Source organism: Thalassophryne amazonica, chromosome 1 (assembly GCF_902500255.1).
Source record: "Thalassophryne amazonica chromosome 1, fThaAma1.1, whole genome shotgun sequence".
Lineage (NCBI taxonomy): Eukaryota > Metazoa > Chordata > Actinopteri > Batrachoidiformes > Batrachoididae > Thalassophryne > Thalassophryne amazonica.
In genome coordinates, this window is record NC_047103.1 from 94,525,183 (window position 1) to 94,551,891 (window position 26,709).

The 26,709-nt window shown below is 43.4% G+C and overlaps 1 protein-coding gene across 1 annotated transcript in view; it reads right to left on the bottom strand.

The window, feature by feature from the left end:
• Positions 1-4,590: 4,590 nt before the first annotated feature.
• Positions 4,591-26,709, bottom strand: part of cubn (cubilin (intrinsic factor-cobalamin receptor)) — a 362,295-nt gene continuing 340,176 nt past the window's right edge. Inside the window, exons 62-67 of the mRNA XM_034169223.1 lie at positions 18,597-18,805; positions 17,957-18,101; positions 16,824-17,005; positions 10,490-10,655; positions 9,890-10,125; positions 4,591-4,898 (exon numbers count right to left, since the gene is read on the bottom strand). Of these exons, the coding sequence (XP_034025114.1) occupies positions 4,791-4,898; positions 9,890-10,125; positions 10,490-10,655; positions 16,824-17,005; positions 17,957-18,101; positions 18,597-18,805 (1,046 nt within the window). The 3' untranslated portion in view covers positions 4,591-4,790. The remainder of the gene's footprint in view (positions 4,899-9,889; positions 10,126-10,489; positions 10,656-16,823; positions 17,006-17,956; positions 18,102-18,596; positions 18,806-26,709) is intronic.

The following is a 26,709-nucleotide window of genomic DNA, read 5'->3' on the forward strand; positions in this document are numbered from 1 at the left end:
TGCAGCCCGTGCAATCACAGAGGCAAAAACTTGGGTCTGGGAGGAGTTCGGGGAGGCCATGGAGGAGGACTATCAGTCGGCCTTGAGGAAATTCTGGCAAAACGTCCGACGCCTCAGGGGGCAGAAGCAGCTCTCCACCGGCACTGTCTACGGTGCAGGTGGGGAGCTGTTGATCCTGACTGGGGATGTTGTCTGGAGGTGGAAGGAATACTTCAAGGATCTCCTCAATCCCATCATCACGTCTTCCGAAGAGGAAGCAGAGACTGGGGACTCAGAGGCGGGCTCATCCATCACCCAGGCCGAAGTCACCAAGGTGGACAGAAAGCTCCTCGGTGGCAAGGCTCCTGGGGTGGATGAAATCCATCCTGAGTACCTTAAGTCTCTGGATGTTGTGGGACTGTCTTGGTTGACACGCCTCTGCAACATCGCGTGGCGGTCAGGAACAGTGCCTCTGAATTGTCAGACCGGGGTGGTGGTCCCTCTGTTTAAGAAGGGGGAGCGGAGGGTGTGTTCCAACTACAGGGGATCACACTCCTCAGCCTCCCCGGTAAGGTCTATTCCAGAGTACTGGAGAGAAGAATTCGACCAATAGTCGAACCTCAGATTCAGGAGGAGGAGTGTGGTTTTCGTCCTGATCATGGCACACTGGACCAGCTCTACACCCTCCATCGGGTGCTTGAGGGTTCATGGGAGTTCACCCAACCAGTCCACATGTGCTTTGTGGATCTGGAGAAGGTATTTGACCGTGTCCCTCGGAGCACCCTGTGGGGGGTGCTCTGGGAGTATGGGGTCCTTTGCTAAGGGCTAGCTGGTTCCTGTACGACCGCAGCAGGAGTGTGGTTCACATTACAGGTAGTAAGTCAAACCTGTTTCCAGTGCATGTTGGTCTCTGCCAGTGCTGCCCTTTGTCACCGGTTCTGTTCATTACCTTTATGGACAGAATTTCTAGGTGCAGCCAGAGTGTAGAGTGGGTCCGGTATGGGAACCACAGAATCTCATCTCTGCTGTTTGCAGATGATGTGGTTCTGTTGGCATTGTCAAATCAGGACCTTCAGTGTGCACTGGGGCGGTTTGCAGCAGAGTGTGAAGCGTCCAGGATGAAAATCAGCACCTCCAAATCTGAGGCCATGGTTCTCGACCGGAAAAAGCTACCTTGCCCTCTTCAGGTCGGTGGAGTGTCCTTGCCTCAAGTGGAGGTGTTTAAGTATCTTGGGGTCTTGTTCACGAGCGAGGGATGGATGGAGCGTGAGATCAACAGACGGATCGGTGCAGTGTCTGCAGTGATGCGGTCGCTGTATCGGACCATCATGGTGAAAAGAGAGCTGAGCAGGGGGGCAAAGCTCTTGATTTACCGATCAATCTACGTTCTGATCCTTACCTATGGTCATGAGATTTGGCTCATGACCGAAAGAATGAGACTGCGAGTACAAGTGGCCGAGATGAGTTTCCTCTGCAGGGTGGCTGGGTGCTCCCTTAGAGATAGGGTGAGGAGCTCGGTCCATCGGGAGGAGCTCAGAGTTGAGCCACTGCTCCTCCACATCGAAAGGAGCCAGCTGAGGTGGCTCAGGCATCTTTTCTTGATGCCCCCTGGACGCCTCACTGGAGAGGTGTTCGGGGCACGTCCCATTGGGAGGAGGCCCCGGGGAAGACCCAGGACATGCTGGAGGGACTCACGAGTCCCCGGCTGAGCACCGCTATGTTGGAGTTTACTCCAGCAGACGAGAGGGTTACCTCCCTGCATCTTCGGATAGCGGGGGGGGGGGGGGGGGGGGGGACCTCTGACTGTTTGTGCGTATGCACCGAACAGCATTTTGGAGTATTCAGCCTTCTTGGAGTCCCTGAATGGAGTCCTGTATGGGGCTCTGGTCGGGGATTCCATTGTTCTGCTGGGGGACTTCAACGCACATGTGGGCAATGACAGAGACACCTTGAGAGGTGTGATTGGGAGGAATGGCCTCCCTGATCTAAACCCAAATGGTCCTTTGTTATTGGACTTCTGTGCTTGTCACGGACTGTCCATAATGAATACCATGTTCAAACATAAGGATGCTCATAAGTGTACATAGTACCAGAGCACCCTGGGACGAAGATCGATGAGCGATTTTGTGATCGTATCGGCTGGTGTCTCCCTTAGAGATAGGGTGAGAAGTTTGGTCATCCGTGGGGAGCTCAGAGTAGAGTTGCTGCTCCTTCGCGTTGAAAGGAGCCAGGTGAGGTGGTTCGGGCATCTGGTAAGGATGCCTCCTGGGCGCCTCCCTAGGGAGGTGTTCCAGGCATGTCCATCTGGGAGGAGACCCCGGGGAAGAACCAGGACTAGGTGGAGAGATTATATCTCCACACTGGTCTGGCAATGCCTCGGGATCCCCCAGTCAGCGGTGGACAATGTGGCACAGGAAAGGGAAGTCTGGGGTCCCCTGCTGGAGCTGTTGCCCCCACGATCCAAACCCAGAAAAGCGGTTGAAGATGAGTGAGTGGTGACTGTTTTCCAACTTACGTCTGAGTTCACACATCTACCCACATCCCACTGTCTTGCTGACCTGACCTTGTGATATTTTAAATCGGTGTGCCAACTCAACCTTGACAAAGTTTTGTCTTAGTTTCATCAAAGTCATTAGAATTTGGTCCACAACTGGCATTGATGGTGAAGCTGTGCCAAATGGTTGTAGGAATTTACAGTAGGCCATGGAGCAGGTGATTATGACAAATATGGGTGTGGAATCCATTATCTTAGCAGGGAAATTAGTGGAGAAAATCCACTATGGTGATCGTGCAGTTTATCTGCCAGGGAGGGAAATTCAACAAGTTGAGACTGTGGCCTGCTTCCGTAGATGTGTCCATAAAAATCATAGAGGAATATGCTTTCCAATCTTAATACCCCTTACTACATTGGATGATGTTGAAATTGAGGATGGCCCGTTGGCTGTTCCAGCAATATCAAAGATTTTGTGTCTGCTACCTACAACACGCGTGGAATGTCTCAAAATTAAACCAACTTCTAGGCATCTTATATATGCTACTCTGGAACCACCCCTAAACCCAAACAGTTCATCCTCAAAATCATTGTTGATTAATGATCTAAATATTGATCATCACTTAGATATGACTGGGTTATGTGAAACCTGGCTTAAACCTACAGCTGTCCTCCCTTTAAATGAGACCTGCCCACCAGCATATACATTCAGTCACGTCCCTCATGATGCAAAGGAAGGCAGGGGTGTTGCTCTTATTTATAAATCTATGTTTAGCTTATTAGCTGTTGGGGGTCACAAATATAACTCATTTGAGCATCTGATTCTCCACTCTGCTCAGGATATTACGCATTGCCAAGGTCAGAAGAATAAAAATCAGCCGTATTACTTTATCACTGTATATAGGCCTCCTGGCCCATACTCTGAATTCTTAGATGAATTTGGTGTGTTCATCTCTAACTTGTCAACGAGTGCAGATAACATTCTGATCATTGGTGACTTTAAGGTTCATATGAATAAGCCTTCTGATCCCCTCTCCAAATCATTTATGGAAATTGTGGATGCATTAGGAATTTCAGTAATGAATTCAGGACTCGATGCACATAAGTGGAAATACCATGGATTTGGTTCTCGCAAGTGGTATTGCTGTCACGAATATTGACATCATGCCTTACATCAGTGGTCTCTGATTACTCACTTATTAAGTTTACAGTTTCACTGCTGTGTTTAGTGGAACAACAACCTTATATATCACTACAGCAATGCATCAACTCCTCAACTAAGACTGAACTCAAAGCTAGACTGCCTGATGTCTTAGCTTCACATTTGGCAAATACTCAAATCGGTAGACAGTCTTGTGGATAGTTTAAACTCAGTGCTCAAAACTACACTCTACATGATTGCACCACCTTTGTCAAGACCGCACTCCCCCAAAACACAGTCACCTTGGTTCAATGATTACCTGTGTGACCTCAAGCATAAGGCTCGAGGTCTAGAACAGAAATGGCATAGTTCAAAATTCTAAATGTTTCAAATCTGCAGTGATTAAACCATTACTTAAGAAACCTAATCTTGACCCTAGTGTATTGAAAAACTATCAGCCGATATCAAATCTATCATTTTGCTCTAAAATTCTGGAAAAAGTGGTGTCATGGCAGCTTGTGGACTATTTTACTGAAAATAATCTCTATGAGCCACTGCAGTCTAAAATATCCTTCCACAGAGACGGCTCTCACTAAAGTGGTGAATGATCTTCTTGCAATGGATTCGGACACCACTATGGTTCTTGTGCTGTTAGATCTCAGTGCTGCATTTGATACTGTGGATCACCATATTCTACTTGATAGGCTGGAAAATCATTGTGGGTTTACTGGGAGTGCCCTTGCATGGTTGACGTCATACTTGACCAGTCGTTCTCACTGTGTTTTGTACAGTAACACTACCTCTAACCTTAGTGACATGAAATTTGGCGTTCCACAGGGGTCCGTCTTTGGCCCATCTGCTTTTCTCCCTTTATATAGCACCCCTTGGGCACATATTACAGCGCTTTGGGATTACCTTTCACTGCTATGCTGATGATACTCAGTTATACATGCCGATAACTGCCAAAACAGCCAAAATACAGCATTAATGTGGAAACACAGCAAACACATTCATTCAGCAATAAAAAGGGTAAACACCTTCACCAAAGAGACAAATGACTACCACCTTTTGAATCCATGGATCAATTATTTATTCTAATTACTGTATCTTTTTATTTATATTGGTCACAGAAATAAAAGCATTTGACATGTATGTTATATAGGTGTGCTGATTATTCCTTCAGCTGCTCCACGTCAGTCTGAACCCAGATGGCAGGATGGCGTACTGTGCTTGGAACACAATGTAGACCTGATGAAAGGAAGCTGTGAACGGAGCAATGTTGGTTTCCTGTGTAAAACAGCAGAGTTACAGATGAAATCAGAATGATAATGTCTATTAAAGCCATTAATCATCTCATTATCAAATGTGAATAGCATGCATACAGTTTAATATAAACTTTAAGCAAATTTCATTTTGTCAATTTTCTTCTTCTTCCAGCGGCTCCTGTTAGGGGTCGCCACAGCAGCTCATCTGTCTCGATGTCACCCTGTCTCCTGCATCTCCATTGACACCAGCCACCTTCTCTCCTTCACCACAGGGCTGGATCCAGAGTGAAAATCTGACAGATGCATTTTTGCCCAATGATAAAATAAAAATCGTATGCGTCTTGTTATTTAATAATCTTCATTCTTTTATTCGTATTTTATTTTATTAGTGTATCACATGGCTGTGGAACTTCCCTATAATTTAAAAATGAGCAAGTTTTTAAAATTTTGCAGAATTTATTTATTTGCTCCAGAAGAAAAGTAGATCTGCAAATTTACAGTGTCATTTTTAGAATTTTATAGAATTTATTTTTAATATTTATTCGCTCCAGAAGAAAAAAATAGATCTACAAATTTACAGTGTAGTTTTTGGAATTTTATAGAATTTATTTCTAACAGTATTTCTTCACTCTAGAAGAAAAACTATAACTACCAATTTACAGTGTATTTAAAATATGAAGAAAGTTCTGTGTGTCAACAATGATTTAATTTCTTTGATTATCGGAAAGTGTCCTATGCCACGTGACCGAATGAGTGCCTTCGTTCGGATACATGTATTTAGTAAATAAATAAAATGTTTTCTGATCTGAAAGTTTGTGTGTGGCATAAATACACTTAAACCAGGCATACTTCCATGATGATTTATGGATAAATTAAATACTTTTACTATCAATGCATGTGGCATGTCCGATATCGTCGGCATCAACAATCGACGCGACTGAGCAAGTGGGGTTTTTTTTTCCAAGTTTCGGCCATCGATTGACCAACGATTTTAGTCGGAAAATCACAGAAAATGCAATTTCAGTCATCATAGAATGGCTTTCAAACCACACTATTGTCTGAAACCTATTTATAAACCACTCACCGTTTCTTGCTGAAATAAGCACCCAATTTTCCTTGCACAACAACTTTTTTTCCTGGATGCCATGATCATCGACTTGACTGGACTGATGCTATGTTTGTTTTGATCTGGTTTGAATTTTCCTGTGTGTGTACACCTGCGCGGTGCATTGTGGGATCAAATCAAAAGCTGTGTTCACCATGGGGAAACGTTTGGCACTATTTTGGATTATTCAAGATTTTTTTTTTTTTTTTACAGATGACGAATGATGCGTAAAAAAAATTTGACCGATGCAACTGCATCGGTCCAAACCGGTCTGGATCCGGGCCTGCACCACATCCATGAACCTCCTCTTTGGCCTCCTGTCTGCTGGCTCAATCTTCAGCATTCTTCTCCAGATATAATCCGGGTCCAAACCGACCTATTTGCACTATCCCTCTGATATACTCATTCCTAATCTCAGTGGTGGGCACATTTCCGCTAATCTACTAACCCCTAATTAGCAAATCTAACTTTTTCATAAACAGATTAGCTTTTTAGCTAACTTTGAAAACCATCAGCGGTCCAATTAGCTTCCACTAAATTTAGTTCCGCTAACTTTCAGTCCGCTAACATTTTTTTTGCTGGCATAGTGAGTAAACTTTAATGGTCAGAAATATCTGTAAAAACCTAAAATGCAACATGTTAATTCCTGTTGTATGTTTTGAAATAATCAGGCTGCTGTGAGAACCTCAGTCCTCCCCCAGCAGAAGGGGGCAGACCGGCTGCCAGATGCTTTTGCAAAGAAGAAAAAAAAAGTTGTTTACTTTCAACATGCATCGACTCAGACAGTGGGCAAAAGACATTAAGTGCAAAACACCTTCTACTCATGGTTTCATTTAAAACCAACTAATTCTGGACAGTTTATCTAAATTAACAACAACTCTGTAATTTTTACAAAGTGAAAATATGATTATTGCACATATTTTTTTAAAGTAATGTACTATTTCTCAAGGTTTGCGCATTAAACAGACACCTATGCCAAAAGGCATTATGGGAACTTCAAATGATCTGCTCTCATTACCCCCCCCCAGGGCGGTACCGTGGGCACGAGCACTGGACAAATAATAATAATAACAATCTCCACTGTAAAATGGTTTTCTTGTCACTCTGTGTGGAATTGTCAAATTGGCGCCCCCTGCAGGCGGCTGTAGGCACTCTTCTTGCTGTCAGACTTCACAGAAGCAGTAAGATGGTGAAAGAAACGGGGAGGGGCGTGCGGTGGACAGTTCACGTCTTTGTAATGGAAGGGACAAGGTGGGGTGCTTCGTGGGCTAAAGTCAGTTAAACCTCGACTTTCTTCCAAATAACACACATCTCATTCATAATATTATAAATACAGGTCTATAATTCCTGCATGTTTTTCTGAATTGTGTGAAATGTCCTGCCGCACACGGAGAGGATTCAGCTACATCCCAAGCTGGGCGCAGCCGAATCCTCTTGGTGTGCGGCAGGAACGGGGACAGGTGCTCTCCTGCCGTGCGGTCTGCAGATCATCCGGCAAAAACGAGGCAGGCAGCCTTTGAAAGCAGACAGACAAGGTGTAAGAACGGGTTTGAATGTCACCGGAGAGAACAAACTGCCCACTTGTGGAAAAGTTTCTGTGTAGGCTTTCAGTTGTCCAGGTGGTTTCCATAGTAGAGAGGCTTGAATCTTCGACTGGACTGGGTTGCTTGACGCGAGGATGTTTCGCTCCAAATTGCAGAAGCTTCCTCAGCTAAAATTCTTGCTCTGGTGGTCTGACTTCTGTCTTGACTCTTGTAGAGAAGAATAATCAAGAAGTCACAAAAGCTGGAGTTTTAAACCTAACCAGACCCCTCCTACCAAGAGGCAGACTGCTATAGGCTAGTGACTAAACAATAGCTTTAATTAGCACCTATTGTGCTCTAGTTAGCACCCTCCTAATGACAGGGCAGCTGTCCCTCTCCTGATGGCTCCCTTGATGACTCTGCTGATGACGTGAATGACTCATTACCATGAACAAGAATGCCTCCTTGACCCCTCTCTGGGAGAGAGGGGTCAAGGAGGCATTCTTTGTGAAATGTCTGAAACCCAGCCTTAACTGGGGAGGGGGTCTGAGACACGCTTTATCCCCTGTTTACAATGGGGTACTCAGGTCAAAGCAGTTTCAGTCTTTTGTTCATGGTAATGAGTTATTCACGTCATCAGCAGAGTCGTCAAGGGAGCCATCAGGAGAGGGACAGCTGCCCTGTCATTAGGAGGGTGCTAACTAGAGCACAATAGGTGCTAATTAGAGCTATTGTTTAGTCACTAGCCTATAGCAGTCTGCCTCTCGGTAGGAGGGGTCTGGTTAGGTTTAAAACTCCAGCTTTTGTGACTTCTTGATTATTCATCTCTACAAGAGTCAAGACAGAAGTCAGACCACCAGAGCAAGAATTTTAGCTGAGGAAGCTTCTGCGATTTGAAGCGAAACGTCCTCGCATCAAGCAACCCAGTCCAGTCGAAGATTCAGGCTTCTCTACCACTTGTGGAAAAAAAAAGTTTGCAGAAAGGAGAGCCAAAGACGGCTTAGAACGTATGCTGTGTTCACATTACTAGTTGAAGTGACTGAATCTGGCCCTTTTTTGTGTGCCTGCAAGAGTGTGTGTTTTTACAATCAATTTCCAGCAGCTGGCAACTCTTTTTAATGTCACGTACACTGACAAAATAATAATAATACTAACAATAATAACATTTACAATGAGGCTTATCTTCATAATTAACTGGTTTATTTGAGGGAGAAAAAGAATCACATTTGATTTCATTGACATGGATTCGCTAGTAACATTTCAGTTTAGAATTTATTTTGACCCATAGATGAAGAGCAAAAATTAGGGAGAAAAAAGCAAATATAAATTATCAAATTTCTGTCAAACCTAAAACTTTAGCAGATTAGTTCATGCTAATTATTTACACATTTACCCTGATATTTACAAACATTGAGACAAATATGCACCTTAATAAAAGAGCTAATTGTTCCTCCCTGAAAGACAGATTTAAATAAAGCGTCTAATGACAGACATTTAACATGTAAGGGCGTGTTTATTCACATTTGCAACTCATGGATGTTTTGAGCTATTTTGTAGCCTGTAGTCTTTTGATATCAATTTCAATTGAAGGGGCACTTGTAAAATATTAATAATAAATAATAATTTGGGGGTAGGCTCGGAGGGGGTCTTGCCCGGGGAGTAATTCAGTGTAGAACCGCCACTGCTGATAAAAAGATGAGCAATATCTTCATACTTTTTAAAGGAGTTATCCATGGGAATGAGAGTTTCTGTGAATGCCCAGACAGTGCAAAAGACATTACATATTGTCAGTCTCTATGGAAAGTGTCCAAGAAAAAGTCAATCCTTGCTCTTCAGCACAAAAAAAAAAAAAGCAAAATAAAATTTTGCTCAAGATCATGTAAGAAGCCTGATGAATATTGTCAGCGCATATTTTTTTATGAGGCAAGACCAAGATGGGTTCAGCATATTTGGCATGAATTCAATCAGGACTTCCAAAGTAAATGCAGTGAAGCACGGAGGTGGGAGTGTGATGATATGGACCTGCATCAGTGCAAAAGGTGTTGGGAAAAGAGCATTTATAGGTTTATTAAAGAATGTCTGTTGAAGTACAGGCTAGTAAGACGACACCTTTGCAGAAGCTTGGCAAAAAAGGAATATTCCAGTATGATAAACCACTAAAGCACATGGGAAAATAGTTTCCAAATTAGAAAAAAAAGTGAAAACTAGAAAACTAGAGAACAAGAAACCACTGCAAAGCCACAGCTACAGCTTAAAGTATCAGTCATGCATGCAGAGAAAATACTTTGGGCTTTTAAATAGTCAAGTTCACCAACAGCCAATTATTCAAACTTGTCAGCTGACACTCACACAGGCATGGACATAAAACAGGCTGTGTTTACATACCGCACCACAGTAAGGTCCTACGGGCTGTGAGGAGGAGTCTGGGCCATCATACAACTTCAGGAAGTTGTTCTGACAATCACCAGGGTCATCGATATGGATCTGGGCAAAGGTCACGGTCACCACTCGCCATCTAGGTGCTGTGATGAGCCATTCACATTGGGTGCCATTGGAATAGGTGTCCGGGTAGTTGGGACTTGCAAATGAACCATGGTCCCCGAACAGAGTACCACCACAACCTAGAAGACACAAACGTGTGATCAAAATCTAAAAGCAGGATTTGCAGCCTTTGTCAACAGCACAAGTTCCAAAAAACTGGTGAAACCAAAACAGGGTCATGGTCATCGCACAGAGATCACCAATTTGATAGCAAATATCAAAATGATTTGGAAACAAACTGTCATTAAAAAAACAAAAAACAAAACAAAACTGGAGATGTATTACTGTGAGTGTCACACTGCATTACTGTTGAAGGACCAAAATTTATTAGTGGAGTTATTAACATTTCCCATTTGACACAATTAGTAAGCTGTGACAAAGATTTAAAAACTGCTGTTTGTTTTATAAATTCTGTGAACAGTCAATGATTTGAACAGTTCTGACCATGAGGGGAAGAGGTCCAAGTAGCCTCAAACCCATCTCGAGCAAGGGAGACGTCACTGCGGAAGTGTAGGTAGAGCAGGTTGGATTGTGGGAAGATGGGGTTAGGGAGGGTGTTGCCACAGAACCGACCAATCAATGGTGAGTCTGGAGTACTTCCATTCCGAACCTTGCAGACAATACCAGATGGTGAACACCACAAAGTTTACAGAAATGCGATAAGAGAAAACTTCATGTCAGTGAAAACTCACACATTCAGCAGATCACAGGCTCAGACTCACTGAAATTATTTGACAACTCAGACACAACCATACTTTTCTTTGAAATTATGATGCATGACTAACATTGACCACTGTGGTTTTCACTGGCTCGTACATTCAACCTATTTTCACAGAAAAATGATGTAAAACTTACATGAAAATGTAGAGTACAAAAATTCATACATATTTGTACGTATTTTTTGTGTGGAATTCATGTGTTCCCTGTGTATGTTCTGCCAGGAGGTGGTGATGATCAGCCGAGCACAAATAAAAAGTGGTAAGTCATCTTATTGTCACTGTTATTCTAACCCTAAACCTAACCTTAACCTTAATCAAAACACAACTGCATGTTAAGTGCGAAACATACATTGTGCATGTGCACAGAAATTCATAGGAATATATATGAAATACTGTATAGTACTTAAGTCTTTGTATCATATTATGCAAAATGCTTCATGTATGACTGACACCTCACGGGTTTTGTTCATATATGTTGATGGGGAATTTTCAAGGTACTTATCAATTATTAATGTCTTTGATTATGTCTTTGATTATGTCTTTGATCCTGTTCTTCATACATGTGTGTGATTTCACTTAATATTACTTTTCTAGTTAATCACTGAAGTGCTAGAATAATCATTAAACTGCTCACACAGGAAGATGAATTTTTGCTCACATGGAAAGTGTGAGCAGTAGAGTAGCCTTGTTTTTCACTAAGCACAGATGAACATTTTAATTAACAGTCCAGCCTTGAGCAGAGAGCGGTGTGACCTGCACAACAGCTCAGGATTGACGCTGTTTTCTTCATGTTATGAGAAGACTTGTATCTGTCTGAGAACAGTCCATGAGTGGTGTAAAGCCATAACAATTTTCATACCAATGTGAGAACAGACTTTGAGTCGCCGCTGTGTTTTTGTATATTGTCTCTTCCATATGTCTGTATGCAACTTTGTTTCAATAAATACAGGAGGCAAGTGGGTGGGACCCTTCAGAGCTGACGGGATGGTCAGTGACGAGGGTCTTGTCCGTTTGCTCTCTCCTGATTCAGGAAAAGAAACTCAGTGTCTCCTGCATGATCATTTTCTGTGTTAATTGAGTTGATCTCCTTTTCAGGCTCAACTCTGACATTTCATGGTCCTTCGGAGCCGGATGCCAATAGACCGGGGAGTCCTCAGCCCATGACGGAGGACCCCGCTGGAGACCGCGGCCGGGATTATATCCCACTGACCCTTTCCTGGAATGGGACTCCTCCCTGATGGGTCAGCGCTTACTGGGGTGAAGGCATTCGAATTTCAGCGGCAGAGTTTGATCACGGGTGAGACCTGGCGAGCAACCCTAATCTAGGTCCAATGGTTTTCAGCCATCAGGTTTGCACACAGGGAGCTCCAAATAGGGCTGACACAGTAAAGGATGGAGGAGATGCTGAAGAATTGAGGTGCCAAACTCCTTCACCTCAGGGAGCTTTAGTGGCTGCTCTCATCAATAAGCTGCTTTTGTGCTTTCACGCTTTCCTCACCAGGAAACATTATTTGAATTTATATAACTGCTGAGTGGATCCTTGTCATTTGATTGGTGCTTTGTGTGTCACATGACATTGATTATTTGTCCTATTTGTGTTGCATTGTATTTAGCATGCAATTTGGTTCCATTTACTGTGCAAATTTGGTTCCATACATTTTGTACTATTGCACACTGCAACCACTGCCCACTAGTGAGAGTGGCATTTAGTTAAACAGTTTTGTTAAGCTAAAAGTTTGTTTTGCTGACGGATGACGATTTGAAGGAGCTAACTGACAGTGCTCATTCTTCTAACACAACCTAGAGACATTCATCAGGAAATGCCCCATGCGTAGTATTATTTTCCATGCAAAGTGCAGTAATATGTATGTGTATGGGGTGGGTATTTGGTTGAAGCCTTATGTGTTTGATGTAAACTGGGATATACAATGAAAAAATTGGAGATTGACATAATATTTATTTAGAGGATGTGACTATAAAAAGTTGGTCACGGTCGCCAGCCTTCAAAACAAATGCAACCACTGGTGACCTTGAAATGGAGGTCAAGGTCACTGGCCTTTGAATCTATGTGAGGTACTCCTCCAAGGCATGTACCTACCAAATATTAAGTTTCTGTGAGCAATAGGTGCCGAGCTTTGTTGTGGCAAAGGATTTGACAGTTGTGACCACTGGTGACCTTGAAAAGTAGGTCAAGGTCACTGGCCTTCGAAACCATGTGAAGTACTCCTTCAAGGCATGTACCCACCAAATATGAAGTTTCTGCGAGCAATAGGTGCAAAGCTACGTTGCGGCGAAGGATTTGACAGTTGTGACCACTGGTGACCCTGAAAAGTAGGTTAAGGTCACCGGCCTTTGAACCCATGTGAAGTACTCCTCCAAGGCATGTACCCACCAAATATTAAGTTTTTGCGAGCAATAGGTGCCGAACTACGTTGCGGCGAATGAATTGCGGGACGGACAGCCGGACAGATGAACAGACTGACAGACAGATGAACTGACGGAATGATGGACGGACGGGCAACCCGGATGCTATATGCCCCGCCTCGCCGACCTTGACCTACTATCCACCACGCCGGAAGCCATCTGGAGGCATGAAGAGCTGTTATAGCAGAAAAAATCTAATTAAAGGATGCACACCCTTGAAGCGCTGTTGGACATGACTGCGTCACAGAGAAGAGGTTGTTTCAGCAAGTGAATTATCGCTGTGCATGGATGCCAGAGCCGAGGACAAAAGGACCATACAAGCAAGAATTATATACTGGACATGGAAGATAGGACATCACTCTACAAACCGGTGAGTGCGCTGTAGGCTTTATTATTATTTACTTATTTTTATTTTATTTTGCCATTATTGGGAACAGTGGGGTTCCACAGTCTATTCACATGGATAATAGCAGGATAATAAGAACTGAACATTTTGTGTGCAAACGTATCATTCGTGTTCAGCTGCGAGTGGCCACTTCAGTGAGATACCAACTGTGACAGTGTCGCTCGTTTGCATGTTTGGTCAATAGTTTGCATCTCCAACTGCTCTCCAACATGTGTATGTGCATGCATGTATGTACAGTGAGGAAAATAAGTATTTGAACACCCTGCAATTTTGCAAGTTCTCCCACTTAGAAATCATGGAGGGGTCTGAAATTTCCATCTTAGGTGCATGTCCACTTTGAGAGATATAATCTAAAAAAATAAAAAATAAATTCGGAAATCACAATGTATGATTTTTTAATAATTTATTTGTATGTTACTGCTGCAAATAAGTATTTGAACACCTGTGAAAATCAATGTTAATATTTGGTACAGTAGCCTTTGTTTGCAATTACAGAGATCAAACGTTTCCTGTAGTTTTTCACCAGGTTTGCACACACTGCAGCAGGGATTTTGGTCCACTCCTCCATACAGATCTTCTCCAAATCTTTCAGGTTTGGAGTTTCAGCTCCCTCCAAAGTTTTTCTATTGAGTTCAGGTCTGGAGACTGGCCAGGCCACTCCAGGACCTTGAAATGCTTCTTACGGAGCTCCTCCTTAGTTTCCCTGGCTGTGTGTTTGGGGTCATTGTCATGCTGGAAGACCCAGACATGACCCATCTTCAATACTCTTACTGAGGGAAGGAGGTTGTTTGCCAAAATCTCGCAATACATGACCCCCCATCCATCCTCCCTTCAGTACGGTGCAGTCGTCCTGTCCCCTTTGCAGAAGAGCACCCCCAGAGTATGATGTTTCCACCCCCATGCTTCACGGTTGGGATGGTTTTCTTGGGGTTGTTCTCATCCTCTAAACATGGTAAGTGGAGTTGATTCCAAAAAGCTCTATTCTGGTCTCATCTGACCACATGACCTTCTCCCATGCCTCCTCTGGATCATCCAGATGGTCACTGGTGACCAACACGGAACACTATTCTTGACCGTGCGTAATGGTTCCTGATAATTCTCCAGCAACACGTGCCATTAATCATAACGTGTGGTAACAGGTTGCAGCAGTTCCTGAGGAAGCCTGACGCCTCTGCCCCGAATCATCACATTCGTGATCAGCGGCCAAGAATGTGTACTTCGCGGCATTCGTGACTTGTCGTCGTTATGTGTAAATGCAGCATTAATGCTGCGTTTACAGAACTTTGTGACTGCATGCATAGTTGGGCTCTGTGCCATGGAGTGGCGCAGAGAGGAGGAGATGGACAGAGCCAGATGTGTGGCTTCATGCGGCTCTCATCTCACCCATTTTCCCAAACATCAGGCACATGCAGCAGGTGGAACACCTGCAGGAGCGCGTTGAAGAGCACTGAAATTAGACTTTTAGCCAACTTGGTGTCAGCAATCAAATTGAATGCGATGCAGCAGGGTTTAACTGTGCACTCGCTTCTTCCTCCGCCGGACTGGAGGCGTGCAGAGATGTCTGGCTGCACGTGAGTCTCCTCTCGCTCCTCTGGTTCAGACTCGTTCTCCCGCTCATCGGTTACAACAGCAGGTGGAACACCTGTAGGAGCATCCTGAGGAGCTTCAGCAAGAACTGTGGAACGACACTAGCTTCAGCAGGAACTGTGGAACGACACTTGGAGCCGAGTTTAATTGTGTGCACGTGACAGAAAACTGATCTGTCGTGGCACGCAGTGAAATGTGACGCCGTGTTACAAGTCGTGTCAAAACTTGACAGTTTCCGTGTCACTTCGTAATAACGCGTGACAGTTTGGGCTCCAAGAACCATCACAGGAACCACTACGAACGTTGTCACATTCTATTAAGGATCAATACTCAAGACGGATCAATACGCTCAGTTGCGACCTCCACGACGTGAGACGAAATGAGGGTGGTGTGTGACATTCGTGGAAGATTTTTTGACAGGCAAAAACATGCTCCACAAATATCAAGAATATCACGCACCAACACGCACTATTAAGAAACCTATTCAGATGCATTAAGTCACATTAAGAATATCAGGAATGTGTCACGAATGACAGAAAAATGACATTCGGAACGCGTCTTGGTTATGTGTAAACGCACCTTAACACCCTCCCCAAGTGAGTCGTGCTGCATGATCTGCCTTTTGCTTGGTGGACTTAACGAATCCCAGGAACTCCAGCTCTGACACTGCTTGAATAAATCGAGCATGCTTTAGTTCGTCCACCTTGCCATAATCGCTGGACTCAGGATCCTTGCCCTCTGCCGCACTGACAAGCACAACCCTCAACCTATCAAATCGCTTGAACACAGACACACGCCATATCCGTTTGTTTTAAAATTAATTACTTTAATTAATTTGGTTTATTTGTTAAATATGTGATATTATTGAATAACTAATATTTTGCTATATTTTCCAATATTTCTTTTTCTTTCTTTTTTCTTTTTATTTTTGATAACTCTCATATCCGAGGGGGCGGGGTTGATGACGTGAGGGGGCGTCACCCCCAAACGCCCCCTCGTGGCGCCGGGTCTGGTTTCTGTTTGACCCAGAGTGACACAAGGTCTTCTGATTCCCTATTCTGATCCCGCCTAACTGCAGCCTTGAGACAAAACATTTTTTGTGGGAATTCATCTCTCCACAGCCTGGTTCCAGATGAAGTCATCTTCAGATAGCTACCAGTATCAGGTTGGGTAGATGAGCTCATGAGAACTTGCGCACGAACACCATCCTGACGTGTACTCGTACATAAGTACATACATGCACTCTAAGTGCTGTTCATTTACCATTTCCCAAAACTGCAGACAATCTCATCTTTGTTCTAATTATTCTATTTAACTGGCCAACTACTATTTATGCCCCTGACTACATAACACTAGAAAGTAATTTTCTGTTCATTTGAACCAAACAGGTATAAAGGCATGTCTGACTTGTCTCCAACCAGTCAAAAACAATGTAGTGCCACTTGGTAACTAGCCATAGGGTTGGAAATGCCAAAGTTACTCAAGAGAACAGCAATTAACAACAGAAACATCAGAAACATCGCTGTGCCTCTTCAAGCACCACATAACGAGTGATTGTGTGTTAGTGTGTGTCTATTGGGTTGCCTTTTATTATTATTATTATTATTATTTATTTATTTATTTATTTATTTATTTATTTTACCTCCAAGTAGTCGTAATTACAACTGCTATGGGTCTCCAGATCAAAGTTGTTGAAGAAAAAGGAAATATAACTGTTTTGTGGAGCCTTCAGGATGATGATGCAGTTTATGTTGTGGGGATAGATATCGGGCCAGCCAGGGCTCTTCAGATAGCCATAGTCCTGTTCATAGGTTCGACTACAGCCTAGAAATAAACAGCAATGTCACAAGTTATTGTCAATCCCCCTGCCCAAGGTTTCAAAATATGTCTGCAGTTCTTGATGCTCCAACCATCCATTTTCTATACCCGCTTACTCTTATCAAGGATCATGGGGGTGCTGGGACCTACCCAGGCATGGTGGCTTAGTGGTTAGCACTGGTGCCTCACAGCAAGAAGGTGGTGGGATCGCTTCCCTCCCTTTCTGTGTGGATATGCATGTTCTCCCCATGTCTGGGTGGGTTTCCTCTGGGCAATTCAGTTTCCTCCCACAATCAAAAACATGCTTATTAAAGGTCTGCTCCTTTCTCTGCCCCTGACTAAGGCAGCATCTCTACATCTGGAGTTGGTCCCTGGGCGCCGGACTGTGGCTGCCCAATGCTCCTCGTGGATGGATTGTGTGGAACTGTAATTAGGATGGGTTAAATGCTGAGGACAAATTTTACTGTATGTATATATATGTATGTACAATGACAATAAAGGCTCTCTATTCTACCCCAGCAGTCACAGGGCCTGAGGCAGGGGAACACCCTTGACAGAACACCAGTCTATTGCAGGGCTACATATAGACAGGCAAACCACAGGCATCCACACCTACAGTCAGTTTAATGTTCCCAGTTCACCTAACATGCATGTCTGGATGTGGGAGGAAGCCAGAGCACCCGGAGGGAACCCATGTGAACACAGGGAGAACATGCAAACTCCACACAGAAATGCCACAGGTGGGAAGCTATCCCACAACCTCCTTGCTGTGAGGCAACAGCGCTAACCACTAAGTCACCATGCTCCAACCAACAGCTTCAAAAACTCCAAGAAATGCAAATATGCCTGAATTTATGGATGTCACAGTTAACTGTATTAACATGATTTCAGTAGGATTTTCAAATAATATGGCTTTTTAGCTGAGGATTGTTAATTGTACTAAACACCATTATCTACCTGCAATCTGATAGGTGAAATTCAGACCATTTCCTGGTATAAAAGCATCAGATTGAAAATGAATTAGAAAGGTTCTGCTGTAGCTGTAGAGGTCCAGAGGATGATCGTCCGCTGCACAGAATCTATATGACTGTCCATAGTCTCCCTGGAAACAGAGAAGAATCAGCAGAGTTACTACAATACTGTTAGAATTTTATGAACCTCTGATGAATAATGTAATGCAGAATAAGTGAACCAGTTGGCATGGAGACAGCTTGATGTCATTATTTGTGAAGTGACCAATGGATACTTCATGAGCAGAAGGGCAGACTGGCTGGATGGAAAATGCTCAGTACTATTATGTATGGTTTAATGATTCAAACCTTAGTTTCCCAGTCAAGTGGGTAAATTGGATTATACAAAACTTGTGGTGTACTGGCAAATAGAAGAGCTTAAGCAGAGACAGAATGATGCTTTTCAGCCTGTCAACTCCAACAGTTCATATTAACAATTATGATTTAAACTAAAGGATCTATACAACAATTGTGTTGTTGTCATATAACGTGTTCGAAAGAGTACTAACCCAAGCACAAGACAATGTAATGTAATGTGTGTTGCCAATGATAGAGTGCCATGAATATGGGATCATGTAAGAACATACCAGAGGCCAGTCCTTTATCTCCAGGTAGTTGGTGGAGCAGATCTGGCTGGGTTGCAGGGTAAATGTCTGGACTGACACCTTAATGTTTTCCTGAGCTGGAGCATCCAGAGTCCATATGCAGGAGGTGTAAGGGGGGTATGCATTTGGGAAATATGGAGATGTCAGAGTTTGTATGGTGGTGGTGGCATTCAGACTCCCACCACAAATCACTGAGAAAAAAACAGACACAATGACATGCTCATGAAATGTGTAAAACAGAAGCTTCAGGATGATGAAGATTCATCATGTTTCTGATCACTGAGTATGAGATTACTAGAATGGGTTCCACTCATACTTCAGTACATTTGCCCAGTTCATGTAAACAAGAAACAGAAACTACTGAACACACACACCAATCAGCTATAACATTGTAACCACCAAAACAGCCTTGACCTCTTGAGGCACAGACTCAGAGAACATCACACAAGAGCTGCAGTCTTGGAGATGTTCTGGACCAGGCAGCCATCACAGTTTAGACCTTGTCAAAGTCATTCACACTTTTATGCATTCCTATTTTTCCTGATTCCAACACATCAACTTCAAGTACAAAATGTTAAGTTGCTGCCTAATATATCCCACCCATGGACAAGTGCCATTGTAATGTGAAAATCAATGGTCTTCACTTCAGCTGTCCATGGTAATGTTATGGCTGATGTAAATGAGTAAATGCGTATTAAGAAGAACTTTGTGTCACAGTTTTATAGCCCTTGACTTTGTCCACTCATGATTGCTGTACAAATCATCATCAGGACAAACTACAACACAAACAACTGAATGAAATCCAATAATGTAAAAAAATCTGACATTCTGCACACTGAAAAGCTGCACAGTGCTTCATTTTTAGTGATTTAAAACAAACCTGTGGTGGGGATACTTTTTCCACAAGCTGGGAAATCCGATGTCCCATCATTCAGCTGTTACTGATGGGCTTACCCATGAATATTAGTCTCGGGGTTAATTGACTATTTCTAGCAGAACTGACATATGATTGCCTCTGCAAAATGGCTTTCCAGACACACCCAAAGAAGCCCAATCTTCCTAGCCATTATTCAGATTTGGTTTGCATTTGTTTTTAAATTATTTGCAGCTTTGGTGGGGTAGATAAGCAAAAGAATTTTGCACTTTGTGATTAAAACATCAAACTCAGGATTGCCAGCAGATAGCGTACGGTTTTATTATCAGATGTGGAAGTAGGTTTGATTTGACCCTTGTTGATCTTGAAAGGTCAGTGTTCATGAATATCCAATAATGTATCACTGTTTTAGATTACAAAGCATCCAGTTTTATTTATATTTTTCATAACTATTAGGACTAATTTCACCATTTTGTAACCTTTAGTTATTATTCCTCATTCACTTAATGTGTTTCATAAGTGATGCAGTACTATGATGTTCATTGATTCCATTAGTACAGGGGTGGCCAAGTTCAGTCCTCGAGAGCCACCTTCCTGACACTCTTAGTTGTCTCCCTGCTCCAACACACCTGAATCCAATGAAAGGCTCATTAAAAGTCTGCTAACGAGTCTTTCATTGACCTTCTATGACTCTGTGGTGGCTTCAGCCATCCTGTACGGTGTGGTCTGCTGGAGCAGCAGCATCACAGAGAGGGACAGGAAAAGACTGGATAAGATCATCAGGAAATCCTGCTCTGTCCTGGGCTGTCCTCTGGACTCTGTGCAGGAGGTGGGGGACAGGAGGGTCCTGGCTAAACTTAAATCTATGCTGGACCACGAGTGTCACCCCCTGAAGGACGTTGTGTCTGCTCTGGAGAGCAGTTTCAGTGACAGACTCATCCACCCTCGCTGTGTGAGGGAGAGATTCCGCAGATCGTTTCTCCCGGCTGCTGTCAGACTGTACAATGAACAATGCTAGTACTGTGGTAACCATAGCAACCAGGACAATAATCATGTCACTACCTGCTGTATTTATTAGGTGCAATAATTTAACTTATGGTGCAAACTTAAGTCACTTTACCTACTATATTTTAACCTGTCCATATTGTAAATATCAGAGTAACTTATCGTGCATTTCATGCTGAAGTCACTTTATCTGATCACTTTTACATCCCGACAGTGTATATCATCCCGGCAGTGCAGCATTGAACTGAACAATGGTAGCCTTAGCATTACCTTAGCATTACCTTAGCATTACCTTAGCATTACCTTAGCATTACCCAGCACTCAGTGCTTTTTTTTAGTTCTTGTTTTTTAAGAGATACATTTGTCTGTTTTATTGCATGCCCTTCTATTCCTACTGTTCTATGCTGCGATGTGACACTGAAATTTCCCCATTGAGGGATGAATAAAGGCTTTTCTTATCTTCTTATCTTATCTTATCAAAAGGGCCTTAATGCCTCTCATTTGTGACAATGAGATTCAGGCTGGCATTCTCAATGAATAGACTAAGTTTGATCCACATCTAATCTGTTTTGCAGATAGCAGATATTTCATTCTTTTAACACTGAAAAGCCCTTTTGATCTATATTTTGTATTATATTTCAGCTTATGAAAAGCCACTTCTAACAGGACTTTGACCTTGGAAATTTTTTCCAAGGTAAAAATTTGTGGAATTGGAAACTAGTGTTGGCAGAGGTTTCTGCTCTACAAGCGCAGTGCTCTAGTTTTTAAATGTAATACATTTTACATTTTGTGACTGCAATACAAACTAATAGATTAAATCACTTTTCATGATGCCATCAAGAACATGGCATGAGAACAGGTTGGGACTTATACACTGTGGCTGCAAAAAGAACTGTCATGCTTGCTGTTCACAGGCAGCCCTGAAGTACACTGTTATGTGGGCATGTTCAATTATTAGAAAAGACTGGAACACATGTTTGTTAATACTATTTATATAATGGATCCTTGTCATTTGATTGGTGCTTTGTATGTCACATGACATGGATTATTTGTCTCATTTGTGTTGCATTGCATTTAGTGTGCAAATTTGTTCCATACATTTTGTACCATTGCACGCTGCGAACCCTGCACATGCACACACTAGTAGAGGCGGTGTTTAGCTAAACATGGCGGAGTCTGTTTTGCTGAAGGATAACGATTTAAAGGAGCTAAGAGACAGTGCTAATTTTTCTAACACAAAAATCCAAATCCACTATATTGTAAGCTGTCGGGAAGCATGGAGAGCTGTTAGGATGAAGAGGATGAAGTTAGGAAGAAAAGCTGGACAAATTTTTTACGCAATTTTTCGCTGGCGTGAGGAAAGGAAATGGCAGTCTGTACACAAAGTCAGTGCACGGCATCATGGACTACATCATCAGAATTGTTTTTTGCAAGTTGACTGAGCACAATTTTGGACTCTTATTTAAAGTTTGTGCTGGACTGTTGATGTCAAAGCACCAGTGACAAACACCAAAATGTAAGTCCTTTTCTCACTCATCACTCATCTTCAACTGCTTTTCTGGGTTCGGGTCGCGGGGGCAACAGCTCCAGCAGGGGACCCCAGACTTCCCTTTCCCATGCCACATTGACCACCTCTGACTGGGGGATCCCGAAGCCTTCCCAATGCCAGTGTGGAGATATAATCTCTCCACCTAGTCCTGGATGTTCCCTGGGGTCTCCTCCCAGATGGATGTGCCTGGAACGCCTCCCTAGGGAGGCGCCAAGGAGGCATCCTTGCCAGATGCCCGAACCACCTCAGCTGGCTCCTTTCAACGTGAAGGAGCAGCGACTCTACTCTGACCTCCCCACAGATGACCGAACTTCTCACCCTATCTCTAAGGAAGACACCAGTCACCTTCCTGAGGAAGCCCATTTCGGCCGCTTGTACGCGCGATCGAGTTCTTTCGCTCATGACCCAACCCTCATGACCATAGGTGAGAGTAGGAACAAAGATTGACCAGTACATCGAGAGCGTCGCCTTTTGGGTCAGCTCCCTTTTCGTCACAACAGTACAGTAGAGCGAATGCAATACCACCCCTGCTGCGCCGATTCTCCAGCCAATTCACACTCCATCATCCCCTCACTCGTGAACAAGACCCCAAGGTACTTGAACTCCTTCACTTGGAGCAAGGCCGTATTCTCTACCCGGAGTAGGCAATCCATCGGTTTACTGCTGAGAACCATGGCCTCAGATTTAGAGGTGCTGATCCTCATCCCAGCCGCTTCACACTCGGCTGCGAACCGATCCAGTGAGTGTTGGAGGTCACAGGCCAATGAAGCCAATAGGACCACATCATCTGCAAAAAGCAGTGATGAGACCCTGAGCCCACCAAACCAGAAACCCTCCTCCCACTGACTATGCATCAATATCCTGTCCATGAATATCACAAACAGGATTGGTGACAAGGCGCAGCCCTGGCAGAGGCCAACCTCCACCGGAAATGAGTCCAACTTACTGCCAAGCACCAGAACACAGCTCTCGCTTTGCGAGTAGAGATTGGATGGCCCTGAGAAGGGACCCCCTCACTCCATACTCCTGCAGCACCTCCCAAAGTATCTCCCAGGGTACCCGATCATACGCCTTCTCCAAGTCCACAAAACACATGTAGACTGGGTGGGCATACTCCCAGGCACCCTCCAGGATCCTTGTGAGAGTAAAGAGCTGGTCAGTTGTTCCATGACCAGGATGGAACCCACATTGTTCCTCTTAATTAATTAATTTTAATTTAATTTATTTTAATTTATATAGCGCCAAATCACAACAGAGTTGCCTCAAAGCGCTTCACACAGGAATCAGAGGTTCGACTATCGGCCGAACCCTCCTTTCCAGCACCTGGAGTAGACATTACCAGGGAGACTGAGTGGTGTGATGCCACTGTAATTGGCACACACTCTCTGGTCCCCCTTTTTAAATATGGGAACCACCACCCCAGTTTTCCACTCCTTAGGTGCTGTCCCAGACCTCAATGCAATGTTGAAGAGATGTCTCATCCAAGACAATCCCTCCACACCCACAGCCTTCAACATTTCTGGACGGATCTCATCAACCCCTGGGGCCATTGAACTTGTAAACATTTATTATTTGTATAATATTCACATTGTAACTATGCAGCTGGTCTGCTTTGTGTAAGCCTGATCCCGTCAGATCTCGGAAGCTAAGCAGTGCAGGATCTGGTTAGTACTTGGATGGGAGACCTCTTTGGAACACAAGCGGCCGTGTGTGTTTCTCCAGGTAACACTGGAGTTGCATCAGGAAGGGCATCCGGCGTAAAACTTGTGCCAAACACCAGTGCAGATCTGGCTGTATCCACTGTGGCGACCCTGAACAAAAACAGGAACAGCCGAATGGACAACAACATTCACATTGTAACTATATTACCTGAAAAGTAATATGTGTTGCATGAAGTAAAAACAAATGAATTATTTTATTTTTTAAGTAAAGCAACAACTAAATTGAAACCCAATAATGTCAAGGTCAACAATGACCTTGAAGTGACCTCAAATGTTAAATTAGGTGTTGCCATATCTGACATCTTAAACTGAAAGTGTTAGTCAAAGCTGTGCATAATTAAATAGGTGTAAGTACAATCAAATGTCTTCAAATATACTTAAAAAGTTCACAAATGTGCTAAAATTAACATTTCATAATGAAACAGTCAGTGATCCTAGATAACCTTGTGTGTGTGTGTGTGTGTGTGTGTGTGTGTGTGTGTGTGTGTGTGTGTGTGTGTGTTTGTATGAGAAAGAGAGAGAGAGAGAGAGAAAGATAGAGACAAATGTCACACCTGATAACCTGTGAGGCTTAGCCAAGACACAACATAAAATAAGTGGAATACTAAATAAATGTTTAAAACAAATATTAGAAACATTCTTCATAAAAGTGATTAAATAAAAATTTCATGACATCAAAGAGCAACAACCTCGAGAAGACCTCACTCTGAAAGTGTGCCCATGTCTGAAATTAAGCTGTTTAATATGCAGACAGATTCTTGAGTGTTTCATGCATTAGGGCCCCTTCACACATAACACGAAAGACGCAGAAACCGGAAGAAAATCCACGAACCAAACATGAAATGTGGAACCACGAAACATTCCACCTGCTGTTGTGAGGGACGCACTGTCGCACAGGTGTGCACGACACACCGGCGACAGTTTCGTGCATGCTTGTGCGAGTGCATGAACACAGTGCAAGCAGCTGGAATGTGTTGCATCACATCGCACCTCTGCTGTGGAGAAAGAAAAAAACACACACACACACACACACACACACACACACACACACACACACACACACACACACACACACACACACACACACACACACACACACACACACACACACACACACACACACCATAAAAAACACTGCATTTTATTGAATCCCTCTTATTAAGCGGACAATACAAGTATGAACCATCTGTTCCTCTGTAGATGACCCATGGTCACAAATGTACAGTCATGAAATGACATGAATGAAGCAGTACACTCTCATTATGTCTTATTATGTCCAGCCGGGTGTATAAATAATTAATACAATCACTGGACACTGATACATCTATCAGTGATAGATCTATCAGAGATATTGGAGTATAATTAGTGAAAACCACTGGGTTGATATACATAATAAATAAAAGCTGACCAATATAGAACCCTGCAGTTAAATAACCCTGGTTAAATAAAAAAATTAAATGCCACTCACAGGATTCGAACCTGCAATTTACAAAAGCTGTGATTAACAGACAAAAACTTACCACTGTGCTACAACTGCTGTCTTATAACAGGAGCATGAAATGCTTAAAATCAACAAGGAGATAAACATATTTTCCAAAAAAAGAAATTAGAAGATGTTTGGACATGCGTGTTGGGCCAGCCCGCAGCCTGCTGAGGTGCACTGTGTGCAACCGCTGCAGCCCGGCACAAAGGCAAAAGATGTTTTATGTATTTCCACGTGAGGACAGTGGCAGAGAAGCGCGCCTCACGGAGGAAAGTTGTAAGATCATGTCCTTCAAAACACGGTACGTGTTCTCCAGCTGGGACGTCCAGGAGCAGAGATGTCAATAGCAGCTGCTGCTGGCAGACATGCCCCCCTGTCCGTTCAGCACCCAGACCAACGTGTCACTCTCTGGTTCTCTGTTATGTGGTCATTCATTTTAGTTATTTGTTATGTAACTGCATATGTAGGTATTGTCATAATGACTGTATTTATATACCTGTCCTGGCGGTGGTCTCTGTGTTTTTAATGTGACACATCATGTGCACTGGGCCATCATTTCCAGCTGTCAGTGTGCTGTGATCAGCTGACAGGTGGCATGCCGTGCTGTGTGCACTCTGATATAGCATCCCCCATATAATCATGTCTGTACATACATATCAGCATTTTTTGCAAGCGTACCCCCTCCCCCCCGTACACCACATGTGTTGGGAGAGCGGGGGGAAGCGTGAAACATATGTACACCACATGTGTTTTGGGTGGGGGGGCACGACACACATGCACACGTGCGATAGACACACACACGCCACGTGTTGTTTTTTGCAACGCCACACTCGTGCAGGCACTTAGACAAATTTCACAGCCAGCTCAAAAGTAGTCGTCTGCTCACTATTTTTGTGCTGACAGTGCGACTGGCCACACATTTTCTAAGTGCCCAGCGAGCGGTGTTGGATGTCCGTGTATTTCACCTGGAATTCGACCAACACCTGCTGCATGGGGGTCGAATGGGCTTTCACAGGGCATGAATAATTATAGCAACATGTGTACGAGGCTTTAGAGGCAGCTCCAATTTTTCATGAATGGCATGCAATTCCTCCGTGCGCTAGTCATCTTCAATCGTGTTATGTGTGAAGCGGCCCTTAGAGTGGTCTCACATCGCAGATTGTGATACCCAACACGGACAAAATCTGTAGTAAAACTACTATTGTAGAACACTGAGAGCACTTGGGAAAGTTGTAAACAAGTTTTTAAAATTTGTGATGTTGGGATAAATTGTAACCCATAAAATGTGAAAAGCTGGATTTAACTGGTGCACACTGGTGAAAGTGGACAAACATGAAACCATGAAAATCATGTTGCGCTGTTCCACAGTAGCTCTGGGGTGTGAAGAGAAACATTTTAGCTTTTTAGAAAAGCAGCATTTGCTACTTGCCCAATTACGTAATGGGAACCATACATACTTGGGT